The 18,534-nt window shown below is 35.7% G+C and overlaps 1 protein-coding gene across 2 annotated transcripts in view; it reads right to left on the minus strand.

The window, feature by feature from the left end:
• LOC125062383 (amyloid beta A4 precursor protein-binding family B member 1-interacting protein) overlaps positions 1-18,534 on the minus strand; it is a 66,435-nt gene that overhangs the window by 26,431 nt on the left and 21,470 nt on the right. Inside the window, exons 2-3 of one of the 2 annotated variants that reach the window (XM_047668268.1) lie at positions 6,771-6,797; positions 596-688 (exon numbers count right to left, since the gene is read on the minus strand). In XM_047668268.1, coding sequence (XP_047524224.1) covers positions 596-688 — 93 coding nt within the window. In that variant the 5' untranslated portion in view covers positions 6,771-6,797. The remainder of the gene's footprint in view (positions 1-595; positions 689-6,770; positions 6,798-18,534) is intronic. The other variant, XM_047668269.1, reaches the window with a different exon arrangement.

An 18,534-nucleotide genomic window follows, 5' to 3' on the forward strand; every position in this document is an offset into this window, starting at 1 on the left:
ACCCCGCGTCCTAACGGGACGGATTTACTCACAGCAATTATTTTCTAATCACGATACATATTTCCAAACATTTCTTCTTGTAAAATTTTAATATGTCGATAAGAGCGATCAGAATTTAAGGTTTTACTGAAAGTGTTTTAATTGTTTTATTTATATAAAAGTTGAAATACATTTTTACTATTTTACAAAATACTATATTTTTCTTAAGACATTTTTATGAACTCTATCTTTAAGGCAACTTCTTGTATGTCAGAAAACTGTACATGAGAGTACTGTAAATGTCACTTCTGTACATGAGAGAAGAATGTTATAACTTTAAAATGTTTAGATTTATTCGGTGAAAACAAAATAACTCATATATTTTTCAATTTAGTGTGTGACACACATCAGAATCGCTTGCCTAACTATCAACACGTCTCTCGGCCCTTTACTAAGACACCTATATTTTTCACTTAGATTCTTTCCAGGGTGTAATCACCTCTACACTTGTATAGCCTACCTAGAAAAACTTCATGCGTGGACAGCGATAACTCTTTAGTCACACAGTATATTAACTTTTTTTCGAAACAGATTTTTAAATAGAGAATTGTCTTACCGCAGTTAGGACTGTGAGTTCTCCAAGCCACTCGTTGAGGAGGGCTTCAGGATCTTCCCCCGTTCCCGTAGCGGAATCCTCCACAAGCGCCATCTGTTAACATAAAATGTGAGAAGTTTTAGAATCACTAATGAAGAGCTGTGTTGGCCTAGGCCCTAGTGGCTTGAGCGTGAAACTCCCAATCCTGCATTAGAACCAAAGTTGTGCACCAGTGGACGTTTCCATGTGCATGGCCTAATGTGTCTTAGATGCCAAAATCGAAGGCGTGCAAACACACAGAAATTTTCACGAAATATTACGAACCACTCCGAACGTTTAAATACTGAATATATATTCCTAACATTGCCGTGAATTCGTATTCATCACTGTACAGTTTTTTATAGCTTGTTAGTATTGTGGCCTTCCGGGTTATAATGTAGCAATTTGTTTTTAAATTATTAACATCCAACGTCAAGAGAAACCAGAAACTAGGCTTAATAAAATAAAATAACTATTATGTATATAATGTCAATACTTGTAACTTGTGATACGAACGAGTAATAGTCTGTATTCTAGTTAACTAGTTAAGTGTAACTAGTAGTAAAGGCCGATTTACATTATCTTAGTGTTTAGGAGAGTGCTTTAGTACAACTTGAAAGGCAAGTTCTTTAGCGTAGAGTTTACTAAAGCAAGTAGCGTTTACATGTTTCAACTAAAGTACTATCCTAAAGCACTCTCCTAAACACTAAGATAATGTAAATCGGCCTTAAGATAATGTAAATCGGCCTTAAGATAATGTAAATCGGCCTTAAGATAATGTAAATCGGCCTTAAGATAATGTAAATCGGCCTTAAGATAATGTAAATCGGCCATAATAGTCTAGTTCACTTATGGAGACATTCTATTTCAAGTGACATCTATTACGGCAAGACTAAATTAAACTCAAATTTACGACAGCGACATCTGTTGGGCTGGTTTGTTAAAGAAAGAAAAGTATCTTATGCATATTTGCTTGTGGTCATAGATTATATATTATCTATGTATCTATAAAAATAAATATATAAATGCATTGCTGTTTATCTAAAACACGAGAATGGCATGACATAATTGTTTAAGTTCAGTGAAGGTGTTTTCCAACTTTTTACTGGCATTTAGCTTAGCTTACAATAAATACGTAACATACACAATTTTTAATATAAAAAATGGAATTGTTCACTTAAATTTCAACAACACTAGGAGATTGTTAACAAAACACAGTAAGTAAACTTTCAAAACATTATAAAAATAGAGCATATTTTCTGATGCCTCCCTGAGAGACCGCGGCGGCCTCACGTTGGGAAACACTGGTTTAAACGGTCAGAAACTTGTATGATAAAAAAATTTATATTAATAGAATGTTTTGCTGTTATTTAATATACTAGTGGACCCGACAGACGTTGTCCTGCATGATATTTCAAGCAATTAGTAAAGCAAAGTATGAAAGTACCGACTGCAGCGCCATCTGGCGGGCTGATTTGTGAATCTAAACCATTCCCAGATCCCCTTGAACACACACAAAAAATTTCATCAAAATCGGTCCAGTCGTTTGAGAGAATTTCAGTGACATACACACTCACAGAAGAATTATATATATAAAGATATATATAGCAGATTGATTTGTAAATCATGAGGTTTTTACTGACTGTTACTGTATGTATCTTTAATCTATATATATAAAAGAAAGTCGTGTTTGTTACAACACTTATAACTCGAGAACGGCTGGACCGATTGCCATGGTTTTTGATTTGTTGGATTTGTTTCCGTCCCGAATAGCAGAATAAGCAATAAAATATCGGATAAGTTATCAAATAACAATAAATAAATTAATTAATTTTACGAATGCAAAAACCATATGGTGCCATCTGTTGACAAAAATACGCATCATTTTACGTCGAATTCGAGTCAGTTCAAGAAATTCCGATCTTGAGGTGAATGAGGAGATGCATAACCATGCTTTGATCCTGATCAAAAGATGTTGGATATCAGAAAATGCTTAACATGCAGTATCGCCATATTGACGCTAGAGAGAAGATGCCTAATGTGTAAAACTGCCATTCTTCTTTCGCAATGGCAAGCAATAAAACATTTCTGTATTTGCAAAAAAGTTGTATTAATGTAATACTTAACATTAATGAAATCCTAAAATAAGTTAAATTAAAGTAACAACGATACAATATAAGGTTGTAGGGCGGAACGAAGTTAGCCAGGTCAGCTAGTTTGTAATAAAAGTCAGTTCATAATAAACTCCTTAGATTTCGCTTGCATGAAGTATGGAATAGAGTAGCACAACACTCCAACTATGGCTCAATCGAAGAATCAACATTTGGTTATCAAATAAATTAGCCTTAAACGGATATAATCACCATACAATATCTCGAATGCTTACTGAAACAGTTGAATGATGTAAGTTTTATTTAAAATTCGAGTTTGTTAGTAGTTAGTACTCACCCAAACAATGGAAACGTGAGACTGCGAAGAATTGATTCAGATAAACTATTTAGACTCTTTGAATAAATATTATAGAAGAATGTTTGCCATGACTGAGTATGTATATTTTTTTTGATATTAAGACTGCAAGAAAGTATTTTTATTTTTTATATAACGGGGCAAACAGGCAGGAGGCTCACCTGATGTTAAGTGATACCGCCGCCCATGGACACTCACATTGCCAGACTCGCAAGTGCGTTGCCGGGTTTTTAATTGGTACGCTCATTTCTTGGTAGAAACCTTAGTCTATTGGTTCGGAAATACCTCAGAGGGCATCTATGGAACATAGTGTTGGTGCAAGATAAAATGTGTTTTAGAGAACCGCATCTAGGTGAGATTCCCAGCTCCAGGGCTCTGTAACGATAGCGATGTATCCGATGTTTTTGACTTCACCCGGCGAACGTGCTCCAAAGAAGGGGAAGACTGTCCATCGGCCGGAAAGGTGATAGTCACCGTTTTTTTGGGACTCGAAAGGTGCAGATGGGCAAAATGATCGCAGGGCTCTACTATGTCGAATTATTGTGCCATTTCGTCGCCGAATTGAACAATTATTTTTGTACGCTAAGTACTTATCGGACCACCCTCTTACATCGTTCTATCAATCTTTGATACACCTGTAGTTTGTAGCACAGCATGCAATTATGTAAAGGTCTTTCAATATTAAAGAGTGTCGAGTTACTTAATATATTAATTTATGTATTACCTCTTCATTGCTATACTATTGAAAAACCACCATTGTAATTTTTGTCTTTTCCAAAAAGAAACCAGTACAAGAAGTGCGAAACAGATATATTAACAATCAATATTTTTTCGAACAGCTATTGTATAAAAATCAGAAAGAATGGTCCATTTACATAAATACTATTTTTAAAGCAACACGTGTTCTTAAATTAAAATACCATAAACGTGAACTTTATTACTAAGACAGTAAGGACTATTATTATTCGTGCTGTTTGAGACCCATTTGACCATATGTTTGATGATGGAAAAATGTTATTATTAAGTTATAAAGGGATTTAAAATAACGGTGAGCTTGCATTTTAATTTACAAATGCATGCGAGCCCCAGTTTAAATCCATCAATGCAAAATGCTTTTGTGTTTCGTGAATGTTATAAAATGTTTATAGCATTTAATTCGAGTGCGTAAGATTCTAATGTAACTTTTGTTACATTTTAATCCTTTATAGGAACTAGATTCGCCTTCCAATGTTCTCATTGCCCACTCTTTAGTACCGGTAAAATGCGTAAGCCTTGCCGAAGGTACTATGGGCGGAAGCTCGTCCGGTCCTCTATCAGCAGAGTGCCTGGAGTGAGTCAAGTCCCACATACCCCAGTTGCTGTCCATGGATCCGTAAACACACTTATTAATAAAAAGTGCCTGCTCTTTTCTCTATTTCTGCAGAAGGATGTAATATAAAGACGAGTTAGTGTCAAGTTATGTAAATGTAATAAATTAGTTTTTGTTGAAATAATTGAAGTTATAACAGGTAGTTTGAAATTATGAAGTTAAGAATGTCTTCATATGCAAAGGTGGGTCATAATATATAACATATTTTTTAACAGCAATAACGTCTTTTGCACGCGAAATATTATTTTTTTATTATAACTAAACGGGCCGCCATTTAAATGCTATGCATAAAATATTAAAATAAAAAATCATCACCTTCATTCTAAAAATATATAAGTAATGAATATATGAATTCTATTATTGGTGAGTAAACATTTTCATACATCACTAAACATGTCGATATCAGGCTTCCTAAAATCAAACGAATTCTACTCGAACATCATGCTCTTAAAATGAAACGCGCAGCAAAATTAAACTGAATTAAACATTTAATAATTCTAACAAAATATATTTTATATTGTAACAGAAACTTCATTCATGAACTAAAACATTTTACAGTATTTAACGGCATATGCTGTTTTATTTCCAATCCAATTTGGCTACAGAAAGGCACCAACAGACACCCCAGATCAGATGAAACATCGAACAGTCCATACCCAAGAGAAACTGAACGACTAATAATCGTGGGACGAGAAAATTTCCAAACCTATCACATTTTTTTCAGCTCACTATTTTTTAATATAACACCGAGTTGGAATAACTATTTCTATGGCAGTTTTATTTACGGTCTTAAATTTAATTAATGATTTTAAATATTAACAGTTTATTTTATTCAGGTAGCATCCTCACTGCTTACCTTATATATTCAACCGTGTCCTCCATGTACGGTTTAATCACTGGCCCGGTACTGTACAAAGGCAGAGAATACATTTAAATGTATAGAAAATAAACTTGCGCTCCGACTGGGAATCGAACCCGGTACTCTAGCGGTCACCTTGCGGACACTTAATAAGACCGCTAGTCCATGAGGCCCGTAACACCAAAGCATGGATTAAAAATACAAAAAAAAAACAAAACATGATATTAATTGGTTGAAATTGACCCACGTAAGAGATTAAAGAGTTAAAGAGCAAATCTCAAAGTTTCAAGGGACCGCATTTTTATTTGCTCAGTGAGAGGGGTTGTCGGGTGCTGTCAAGTATGAGGGAGTGGGGGTGGCCTTGTATTGATCGGTCGGTTGGCAACATCTGAAGCAGTGTGGCCGCGGCCTATGCCTCAATGAAAACCCTTAAATTGCTTAAAGCGCCGCATTAAATTATGTTGGGTGTGAGTAAACTTGCTCGATTCAAGGGTTGTTAAGTTACGAATTATAAAACCTTTATAAATGACGACGAAATGACGCAGATGCGACCGGTCGATGAGAATTTGAAACTGATCCTTATTAAGTATGGATTTATTATTGCGGAAGGCATATATATCTTGGATTAGTTTTTATCTGCACTTTATTGATCGTATGAATAATGTATAAACAACCATACAAGAATAATATCATAACGAAATTGAACGATTTTCTAATGATTTTAGTTTTGTCGTCTTTTACATAGGTAGATAGTCTTTCTCTCGTTTGTAATAATTATCACGCGGTCTATCATTATTTTTTCTACCCTCGTTAGAAACTTTCTTTTGAATAATGTTCCAAGGAACGCATGAATATATTTTTCAGTTTTTAATAACTCCTTGTGAAGTTCTGTTCTTTCTTACAACCCTTCTTTTTTGAAGTGAAATACAAACTACTTTAAGGTATAAGGAGATATTATATACATATATAAAAAATCGAACTTGAAACGTAAAACAATTGTACACGACAATAATGAAAAATTTGTAATAGAGAAAGAGCAAGGAAACCCATATGAATTCAATAACCACCATCCTATATTCTGTAACTGACAGGCCACATAATGCCCAGATACAAATTTTGATAAAGCTTTCAGTAACCAAACGTAATAACACAAACTGTGGAAATTCAATATGAAACAATGTGCATAGAGTGTCAAAGGTAATAGGCGCATAGAGAATAAACGACAAAGGTGTCTAACGTCAGACGTCAGAACGACACACAAAGGCGGCAAGTGTATATAGGCCAATACAGAGACAAGGAGTGACAAACAATAGTTGCAACTACGGAGAGAAATGTTAATGCTACTAATAATTATATTACGATAAGAGGCGCGGTGGTATGAACTGCAGCGCCAGAGATTCATTCTAGATACCACTGTATCAAGCAAGTAAATGAAACAGCAGTGAGAGTAACTTAGCACTCACCGGTCTGCTTATGTTGTCATTTTAAATCTGAAACAATGCAAAATTAAATCATTTTAATATAAATTAAACGACCGTGAAGTTCTGAGTTGAGAATGTAAAACAAAAGACGAATTGTCGGATTATGATTGGACAAAATTATCAAATCATCGCGTGTCAATGCGCAAGTAATTACGTATAACTAAACACTTTTCTGTAGATATTACTGACTACCGACATACTCTAGAGTAAATCAATGAAACATGTGTAAAAATCAAATAAATGAAATATGGAATATTTTAAAACGGGTATCAAACAACGAACAAGAACAATAGGTAATCTATAGCGCTTATAACATTGCCTGGGGGAATAGAGTTAAATCCGACTACAGGGAATTGCAGGTCGGGCCACAAGGTTAAGTTACCGCTGAACCAATGCCAATAGTGAAGTTTTATAGGTTGTTGATCCAGTTTTTATTCTTTGTTAATTGAACCTAAGCGTTTTATAAATTATAGCCTTTTTGACGCTACTATTAGTATTCTTTTGCCCACAAAAGAACAAACGTTAATATTAGTGTAGACTAACCAATTATACGATACGAAAGACACAATAAAACATCGTGGAAAGAAACTTGCGATTCTTATCGATCGGTATTCTGTCGTTAGTTAGTGTAAGAGAGGTTGAACATCCACTTCACGCTGCTGGTAATGGACATGCTTAGAGGCCTTTTGATATGACACTATAATAAGCAATTTGGTTGAGTGTTTGATTGCATAAAATATTTAAACATAAACGATTGCCTTTTTCACTTCTAAAACATTAAACATTTAAATATTAAAATTTTAATAAGCTTTACATTCAATGTTAAGGCGTTGTCTGTGACGTATTCTGGCTGGATGGCTGGGAATGGAGTTAGAGATCTGACAGAACTAGTGCCCGGGAAGAAAAGAAGAGATTTGCAACTCGTGGAGGATAAATTTTTGAGATAGAAATACTTTACGACACTACAGTATAAATCAAGTTATTGATATGAAGTGCCTAGCTCTTGGTGTTTTCGATGTACAGGATTACAGAGATAGTAATATTATGGCAAGACCGGTGAGCGAGATAGGGAGCAGCCAGACCTGTACGACTTTACAGCTTCGTAGTATTTTCAAATGGATACATTGAACGTGCTATTATCGTGATATAATTCTGAATGCGTAATACTGATGCTGGTGTTTCAAAGATTTTATCTGGTCTATTTAGCGTAATGTCAGGTTTTCAAAGTTATTTGTTGTTTTTGATTATTTAAGTTTTTATGTGTATATTTCAACATGTTAGGATTATAAAGATTTGTAACGCAATAAAAATCCAATATACAGTATCTAACATTTTCCTAACCTTCATAGTAATAACAAAAGTAATTAAAATAATAAAAAAAAATTAAAAAGGTCTCTGTGCCAGTGTAACTTTAACGCTGGTAGAATTTCCTCGCTGAATTGCGATACTTATTGGTTGAGCGAGGAAAACACCAGCTATGGGGTCACCGGTAGGTAGGTACTATACCAAGCGCCAACGTAAATCTTTTTTAATATAATCTAATTAAAAATTAAAATGTTGTTTTAGGAGAGTGTCCCATCCAGGAAATAATCAACGGCCTACCCCTGATATACGAATTATTAAGAGCTAATGTTAGTGAGGTTGTAGCCAACCTCTGAATGTACTAAACCGATTTAAAAAAATCATTTATAAATATAAAGTCACTATGTGTGAGCGTCATAAGCGTATTAATTCAAAATTTTAAAAGACTTTTCCGTGGTAGTGGATATTCAAAGTATTAAGGAGAAACTCGGAACGAAAACGTTTCTTAAGGGCCTGATCGACGGACGAGTAAGACCGCGGTTTTATGGCTCGTCGGTAAAGCTCGCCGGTGTATCATTGCAAAACCACGGTTTTAAATACCGCCGAGCCTGGCTCGCGGCTCGTCGTCGTGTTATATTTTTTACTCGGCTCGCCATGCAAAACCGCGTGTCGATCACGGCCGGCGAGCCGAGCCGTCACTTTTCGGCGACAGCGCTAGAGGACGGATGTACGCCAGAAGAGCTGTGTACCTACTACAAACTTCGCGTGCGCAGTCCGTGTCAATAATGGATCTACGTACTTGCAGCCACGATTTTATGATACAATTTATAAATGTCTTTCGAGACTGTCCCTGTTTATGGCAAACTAAATCAAGCGAGTATAAAAACAAAGCAAATAGGCTTGCAGCATATAATAAACTCGTGGATATTGCAAAAAAATATGAACCAAACTCGGATATAACCGATATTAAGAAAACAATTCATTAAAAATAAAAAAAATAAAAAAATAAACCAAAAATAAAATAAAAACATAAAATTAATTTATCCTATGGCGAGATAACATAAGGCTTCAGACTCGGAACAAGACATGTTTGCGACTGTTTTGCTTGCTAATCGATCAGCACCAACGAGCCGCGAGCCAGGTTCGTCGGTATTTAAAACCGCGGTCTTACTCGTCTGTCGATCAGGCCCTTTACGAACGCTGCTTTATAATAATATGTAGTTTGAGTTCTAAAGAAAAGTTGTAGAACTGTGATAATGCCTACATAATATATGTCTTACTTATATATATATATATACATTAATCTTCTGTGGGTGTGATTGTAATTAGACTCCTCCAAAATCTCTTGAAATTTTTGTATGTATATAAATCCGTCCTCCGCAGCGCCTATTTGTATGTCTGATTGCTATAAAGTCAGAAACTGCAGAGTTTATTGTAGTTTTCACTAATATCTAGTATGATACATGAGGTAGATTTGGTATATAATTTGTTAAGTTTTACGGGTCCCGGATGCCTGTGCAAAGCCGGTAAGCCAGTCAAAATATAATAAGTACATTAGTATGCTAATTATTTTAAAGTTTGAAACAAAGTTTTATCGTTCCTTTTACGATTCGAATTCTTCTACTTGATATTCATTTGAACAGACAATGAAAATAATGGAGCTGTATCGCCAAGCTTTGCGGACGTTCGGATAGACTAAAACAAAAGACTACTTCAGGTGAAAAGCTCTTTGCTGACAACTACAGGGAATTTGAAAGCTGAAGCGCAGATTACAAGAATGCATAATAAGCTTATTTGATGTTCAAATCAAATTACAAATAGCATTGTTAATGGAATTCTCGCTTTAAGTTCACGCCGCTGAACTGACGTTATTCTAGGAAGACTTTTTTAAATCTTCTGCAAAATGGCAAGCATCTAAAATAATAATTCTCTTAAGGTTCTAACTAAATACTATTTTTACTATGTATGTTAAGAATATTGTTTATACTGTATAGAGTACATTATATTTAGGATATAGAGATATATAAAGATTGTCAAAACGGTTGTTACGCGTATGTTAAAAATAAATTTTAAATCTATTCTAAGAGAAAAATTAAGGAATTCCTATGGCGTATATATAACAAGTCCTGGCTTAATTTTCGGCAAATTAATAATCCACAGAGAAGGACATCTTTAACGTGGAAATGCTAACAGACTTGAAATTACATTAATTCGTCCTTATTACGTTGCATTAAAGTGCATTTTAATTTGCTAGCCAAATGAGCTTAATTCGGTCTTAGGTGTTTAGGCGTTTATAAACGGAAATAACTTACCCACGCTTCGCCTACATAATGTTATATTGCGTAGTGTTCTAGGCAAGTAAGGTATTTAATTACACAACACCTCAAAGAGAAAATAGGAGTCGAAATATGTTCTAACGGCCTTAATATGATTACACTAAAAATTAACAATAATTAATAATTATAAATATAATTATCTGACCATATTCTACTGTAGCTCATCCACTTAATTGAAGCTACGATACACATTTCTCGATATGAATTCATAAATACGGTTTTACCATATAACTTAGAACTTATATTTCAGGTCACGTAGGATTTTTAATTCCGCAGATACCTGGTATCAACTTGTATCAGTTACCAAATTATATCTTCCCAACCGGTCGCTTAAAACCAATAAACGTGTTTGAAACGTTTAGGTAGAGATATCTTCCACTTACAACAATGCCTGAATTTACGGTAGACAGCTGACCACTCCCATCAGTGGCAAAACAATTCTTTAGGTCTGGGCCTCAGATTTCTGTATCTGTTTCATGATCTAATAAGCAAGTAGGTGATCAGCCGCCTGTCTTACCTTTTTGCGTTTGCGTTTATTGTACCTTGGTGCCCACCATTTTAATACTTTTTTACTCTACTTTTCTTTTCCTCCTGCTTTGTGGCGAGCCCATTTCCACCTAATTATATTTACATCTGCTACCTTAACTATTTTTCTTTATTATGTATTATTTATTTTATCTATTCTTTCTTCCTTGTTATACATAGTTTCATCGTTGACACGCATGTAGATTTTTATGCTGCGCTTTAGTGAGCACCCAAGCTTGAGAATTGAGATCCATATGTTAGTGCGGGTAGTACACAAGTATTGAAAAGCTTCCTTTCAATTACCATGCTCACATACCGAACTTGTTTTTTATTTATCTAAGAGCTCTCTAAGCTCTTCCATGCTTTTTCTATTCTTGGGTCGATTTCTTTTATTGTTGTATCAGTCATAGATATCTATGTATCTGACCGAACTATAGATTAGAGAAATAGAAAATTTGTAGAAACTCTACAGAGTTTATTAAGTTCATCAATTACAAACTGATGAAACAGCAAAGTTCACGATAAACTTTAACTTTTTAAGCTATTTGATAGACGTTTTGGGTTCCATAATGGTGGAAAGAGACTACAGACTACGTACATTAAGCCCTCAACACTATATCTTCTTATAACGCAAACATATACCGCGCACAACAAGAAATAAATAACTCCCGGTGGCAACATTTTCCTCCCAAATTGAGGCAAATCACCACAGATTACGTGTAGTGTACGCAGAACGCCACAGATGCATCTATTTAACAATAAATACGTTGTTAAAATATATAGGATATGAAAGCTTTTTCATATGTCATGAGCTTATCAGTGCCGTGCGTGACACGGAAGTCACGCCGCGTGAGAAAACATGTATAGGCTAATTCGATTCGTGTCACAGTCGGCATCCTTCCGCCGCAAGCATTTTGCTAACGTGACAGGAATGCAAGAAGCATAGGGGTCGAGGGACTTAAGGTTAAACCTAGGGGCTACTTTGAGGATAGAATATAGGATTACCTCATTCTATTTATTTCCTCATTAGGAAATAAATCAGTTTAAGTGCACCGTTTTAACTAAAGTATTATAATCTCTTAAAATCAAACTCAAACTCAAAATAACTTTATTCATATAGGCAACTAAGTACACTTATGAACGTCAACATAAAAGATTTTGAATTATTTAGGTAGTAAACTACCAGTTCGCAAGTCAAGGGCGTAGTGCGGGCAAGAAGAACTGGCAAGTAACTCTCCGCCACTCTTTTTAATCGCCAAGTTTTGAGTCATACAAATTGTATAAACTGGAGCAAATTAATCCATGGATAAGGAACATTTAAATAATCGTCAAATTAATAAAAAGCTTTATTGATTAATTTACGTTTAACGAGAGTTTTGAATTTATTCAGTGATAATTCTCTAATTTCACTTGGGAGTTTGTTTTAAAAACGAATACAATTTCCATATAAGAAGTTTATCTTCTGGAACCTGGTTGGTCGTACGCTTAGATTAGTTCTGATTCGAGTATTATACAGGTGAAAGTCAGAATTTGATTTAAAATCGTTTATATTTCTTTGTACATACATCAAGGCTTCAAGAATATATTGACCAGATTGTGTCATAATATTTAATTCCTTTAAACTTATTCCGTATCGACTCTCTTGAGAAAACACAACAAATACCCCGAAGAGCCCGCTTCTGCAGCACAAATATGGATTGAACCTCTGCAGCAGCACCCCACTGTAGAATACCGTAGAACATAACGCTGTGACAGTACTTTTCCTTGCAGCGAAAACAGTTTAACAGAAAGAGACAAAAGAATAAACAAACTGTAATTAATTAAGAATGTAATTTATTAATATTATTGACAGTTAAAATAACGTCAATATAAAATAATAATCCTTTGATGGAAATGCGAAAAATACATGAAATTTTGATATGTTGCTTAAAATTGTATTTTACTACTTAGTTTCACTTCACTTTTAATTTACATCCCTTAAAAAAACTACTAGTCGTAAATGCTACGAGACATTGAATATAAAGCAGATATCAAAAGTGGATTATTTAAAAATACTGAGCCCCGATCATAGGATGGAAATATAAAGGATGAAGAATTACTTTGATTACACGAACACGCAACAATAGCCCGTTAAGACGTTGTTCCCTGGCATCCTGTATCAATCGTGAGCCGGATTTGTTTCGTAATTCCAATGGAAAACCTATGTATTTCCACTAAGCCTTTTTTCATTAATCTGGCATGTTATCACTCACCATCCATTCATTAGGCGGCTTGCAGGGCTGCCAATCTCAATTGCCAACTGTTTTTGTACTGTTTATATACTAACCACTAAGTGCTAGGGAATACAATCTCTAGTCGAGATCGCTAATTCCTGATCTCGTGGCATTAAGAATTACTATCTCGGGTAGTTTTCGAATAGAAATACGACATTATTTAAACAAAAATATTTATTGTTATACATATTTATTTTTAAATATTCCTATTATTTATTAACTAAATAAATAAAAATAAATCAGTGGCGCTGCAACCTTTTTTAGGTCTGGGCCTCAGATTTCTGTATCTGTTTCATGATATAATAAGCAAGTAGGTGATCAGCCTCAGTGCCTGACACACGCCATCGACTTTTTGGGTCTAAGACAAGCCGGTTTCCTTACGATGTTTTCCTTCACCGTTCGAGCGAATGTTAAATGCGCACATAGAAAGAAAGTCCATTGGTGCACAGCCAGGAATCGAACCCACGACCTCAAAATGAGAGCCGCACGCTGGAGCCACAAGGCCAACACTGCTTATAAACTAAAGCGTCCTTTGTTGTCAATCGCCATGTATTCTTCTAATTCCTTTTAAAGAGTTGTGTTGGTTTTTATAGAAACAGCCCGTAAATTAAATCCTCTGCAATCATTAAAAGCAATCCATCTTAGTTTTCCGTTGCGGTGATAATCTCATTACCGGCAGGTTGTAGGCGATAAAAAGGGTATCTGACGATATAATCGTTTGATTATATTTGATATTTTTTCCATACGATAAATATATTTGCTAGGCAAATGGGAAATTTCGTCGCCTTTCATCTGGTCCCAGTCATCTTTATAATTAAAGGGATTTCAAATATAAAATCGCTACATTTATTCGACGCTCAGAGATACGCTTTTTCATCGAAGAGATTAACTTTTCTGATACTACTGCCACTTAATCTCGTTAATCCTACGAGATCACGTCATATTATGCTCGGGGATTGATATTGAAAAATGGATCGAGATCTCGCGGGATCGGGATTGCATTCCCTACAGTAAGTGCCTAACAGTACAAAGATAGAGGAAAGCACAAAAGCTCTGAATAAAGTATTTAGCAAGTACCATATAAAAAACAAGTATTTTGTCACACACATGTGGTCCCTTGCTTTTCGATTACCTGCTGGACCATTGCTTAATTTAACGCACATATCAAACGAAATGGAGAGGAGGCTGGAGGGGATCTCCAGGATTAAGAAACGTGGGAAGACCACAACAGCTGGCTGATGACCTAGGTAAGGTTTCTGGGGAGAATTGAATGGAGTATCCATATGAAAGTTTAAAGACGCAAATAACAAAAACTAACGAACACTAAGTGTATATAATAACAAAACTAACATTTAAACATAACATTTTTTTTAACAGTATGGAATTAAAGTAGCTTTACTATTATTATCAAACAAAATTTTAATCTAAACAGAGTTATCAAATCTTAAATTTCATAGGTGTCATTCATCATAGCCAATATTAATATAATTGCCCCATTGTGTACCTACTCAATATTCTCGTTTACACATATCCCTATCTAACACATATTGCGTTAACCAAATCGAGATCGCACAATAGCAGTGGATTCACATTGTCAATACATTAGCCCAGACTATATTAGGTTATGTGCCTGATATATTAATTAAGATGTGTAGCAACCAAATGGCTATGTGCGGTTTTGTTAAGGGATACTACCTAAACAACTATTTGTACAACTGTCTGCTGAGTTTGATATGAGATGGCGCCAGGTGTATGTAAAGTCGTATAACGTGTTAGCCTAATAGTTCAACGAGGCTCACGTTTCTGATTTTCAGATTATATGTCCGTTAGCTTATGCATCGAATGAACTGAGGCTAGCAATTTTTTATCATATTTAAGATTTACATATCTAATTCATAAAATTCTCGTGTCGCGGTGTTTGTGGTTAAACTCCTCCGAAACGGCTTGACCGATTCTCATGAAATTTTGTGTGCGTATTGGGTATGTCTGAGAATCGGACAACATCTATTTTTCATCCCCCTAAATTGTTTTTTTTGATTTTTAGATAATTTTTTATGATATAGAATTAAAAAATACATACAACCCCTAATTTTCACCCGACCATGATCAACCCCTTTTTTATTATAAATGATATACATGGCAAAACGACGTTTGCCGGATCAGCTAGTATGAGTATAAAATTCCATCTAAATCGTCTCACAAAGGACTCAGGAAAGTTCGTACACATTATATATTTACCTTCATCTATTAAATCATCATCGTCATCAAACGATAACGAAACATATTCAGAAATCTAAAACCTTAAATGTAGTGGGGCTATAAATCTGCTCATTCGTAATTCTTCGCTAGACTTAACGCAAATGGTAAAGCCTGCCTGTCTGTCCTTATATTACTAACAATTGCGTTTCCTATGCGACGTTGACTGTCGAGACAGATGAGACTAGAATTTAATACAAATGATAGATAGAATAAAAAGAAAGGGTAACGTGCAGCCTATTCGGGCGACATTTTCCTGATTTTTGTCTAAGTTTATACTGAAGAAAATATTTTATTAATAGCGTTTCTAATTTTATGGAAAAGGGAAACAAGGGAGGTGCTTAAACATTTTGTATGATGTGTGGATTTTTGTAGCGTGGAATCAGATTCCGTACTCAGACGGCCAAGCCAGCCTAGGTGCCAGAGGCTGAGAAGTTTCCTGGGCACTTCGCAGGCTTCACGGAGCGACCTCACTGCTCCAATAGTTCTGTTCTATTAGTCTATCTGCTGTTCGTTGGTCGCCACAGCCACTCATTACTACGTGGGTGACTGATTCCTCTGCATTAGGGACTTTCTGTCGCGCCAAGGACAAAGAGATGTTCATTAAATAGGGGCCCGTAATTGTAATTTTGACATGTGTGTGGAAACATTAAAAAGTTTGTAATTTTACTGTGGAGATAGAACGTAACAATATCAATGAGGGGAGAACATAAGCGTCGAATTGTCAAGACGAAGTTTGTAGTTAAAAATAAACGCACGCAGGTAGTTTCATTTCACAAGACTTAAGGAAAATGGGTCGTATGTAAAATCATATTTGCACATTATGTTGATAAAACCCTCTATTAAAATCACTCCCATTACATAAACAGGTCACAGATATAGGCTGAATCCAGGAAGCTTGTACGAGTTTTCACATTACATTAAAGTAAAAAATATTTTAGTCTTCTCACTACTATACTGCACAAAACTGTCACAAACATTCACCGGAAGTTCATTTCCCGTGTTACATAGCGGAAGACTCCTTCGGTGCCTTAAACTTTCCTTTGACTGCAACTTAATTAAATCGAATCAAATGAACAACATATTGTACCAATATTACAGGGGTATATTAACTCGATTCATTGATATTTGTACATAGAAATGATTCGATTTTTTTTTATATAAAAGGGGGCATGTTTGTCAAGGATGTTTAGTGATACCGCCGCCCATAGACACTCTGAATGCCAGAGGGCTCGCAAATGCGTGCCCAGCCTTCTAAAAATTGGTACGCAAGGAGCGCACCAATTGTCTTGAAGGACCTTTAGTCGAATTGCTTCGGAAATACTTCAGCGGACAGCTGGTTCCACATAGTGGTGTTGCGCGGCAAAACTGACTTCAAAACGCTCAGTTGTGGAATGACGGACGAGGGGATACGGGATTTTGTATTCTGGCTCGACGTCCAAGAATAATGTTAGGGGGAAAATATTTTTGATAATAAGATAAAGAAAATAACATACGTCCTCAAACTAAAATAAAAAATTGGATTAATAAAAGTATTATACACAAATGAAATTTATATTACAGCACATACCACTTTAGGTAAGAAAATTTAAACGTAAAATCGTTGGCTCGTCAAACGCGCTCCAGAAATCGAAGCGCGACGAAGCGTTCCAATTAAACTTGGATATAGGAGTCACACAGAGATTTTTATTTCATCTTTTAGAAGCGAAAAATTGGTTCGAGGAATAAAATAATCTGTGCTCAGAGAGATGCTGGTCGGAACCTAATATCATCAAAAGCCAAAGGACTCCGCTATCCCGCCAGATATCGGCGAAAAGACGCCGTGGACTAGCGCTAGCTCAAGTGCTTTTAATATTCGTATCTAATTACAGGTGGCAAACGGGGTGGAGGTTCACCTATGTGATACAGCCCATGAACAATCACATTGCAAGAAGGCTCGCAATTACGTTGCCGGCCTGATTGGCTAGCGACAGCGCAAGATCGTCGCCAGTGGCGCCTCTTCTTTCTTCTTATTTGTCTTATAGGCCAGGCCTCGCTTTGGGTTGGCCAGAGGAGTAAGTGTTCGGTGTTAAAATATCCCTATAAACCTACAATACGCCAGAATAGGAATATTTCGGTCGCATCTACGAACAAATATCATGTCCATGCTCCACTCGTCATAATTAAAAGAAGAATGATATACGTATAGACTTCGCCTGTCACACCGTTGTGAACTATTTTGCATATATTTGTATTTAAAGAGATTTACAGTTCTCTTTTATATGGATTGCTAGACTAATTTGTGCTACAACTACATTTAGAATAAACTTCTGCTTTGGGTTCGAAGCCGGTTTTGGGTTGAAATTAAACAGAATATTTTTTATCGTTACGAATTTAATCGAATTACTAAACAAATTGGTTAGCTTCCATTAATACATGAATGGATCTACTGGATCAGAAAGAGCACTTTTGTATGGTGGTTAAGTATGCGTTTTAATGAGGGTCTTAGGGTCTTTCAAGAAAAGAACGTACCAATTCTTAAAAAGGCCGGCAACGCACTCGCGAGCCCTCTGTAATTGAGAACGTCCGCGGGCGGCTGTATCACATAACATCAGTTGAGCCTCCTGCAAGTTTGCCCCCTGTTATATAAAAAAAAATATAGGTCGAGTTTTTTATTACAAATTTGCATTTGGTCGTACTATAATAAAAATACATCGTAAACAAACCGCATATTATAGGCCGAAAATCTATGACATCCGCCAACCCACACTTGACCATCGTAGTGGATCGTAGTGCCTTTGTAAGACAATTTGAGTGAGAGAAGCTAATGACGCATTCAAAGTATGAAATCTCAGCCTATAAATCTTTTTCAATATTTCATCTGGAAAATAGGCCGTCAGCGGATTGGCTCTTGCGTAACGGGATCACTATTAGTCCGACAGCTTGACATACTTATGAAGACTAATAAGCTAAATCAATTTTTCTCATCGGTTCAAATTCAAAGCGGGGCCTAGGTAGCTGCATTACTAATGGTCCAATTTATTTGTAAGCGACATCAATTAGGGAACACTGTAC

Source organism: Pieris napi, chromosome Z (genome assembly GCF_905475465.1).
Source record: "Pieris napi chromosome Z, ilPieNapi1.2, whole genome shotgun sequence".
In the NCBI taxonomy this organism is placed as follows: domain Eukaryota; kingdom Metazoa; phylum Arthropoda; class Insecta; order Lepidoptera; family Pieridae; genus Pieris; species Pieris napi.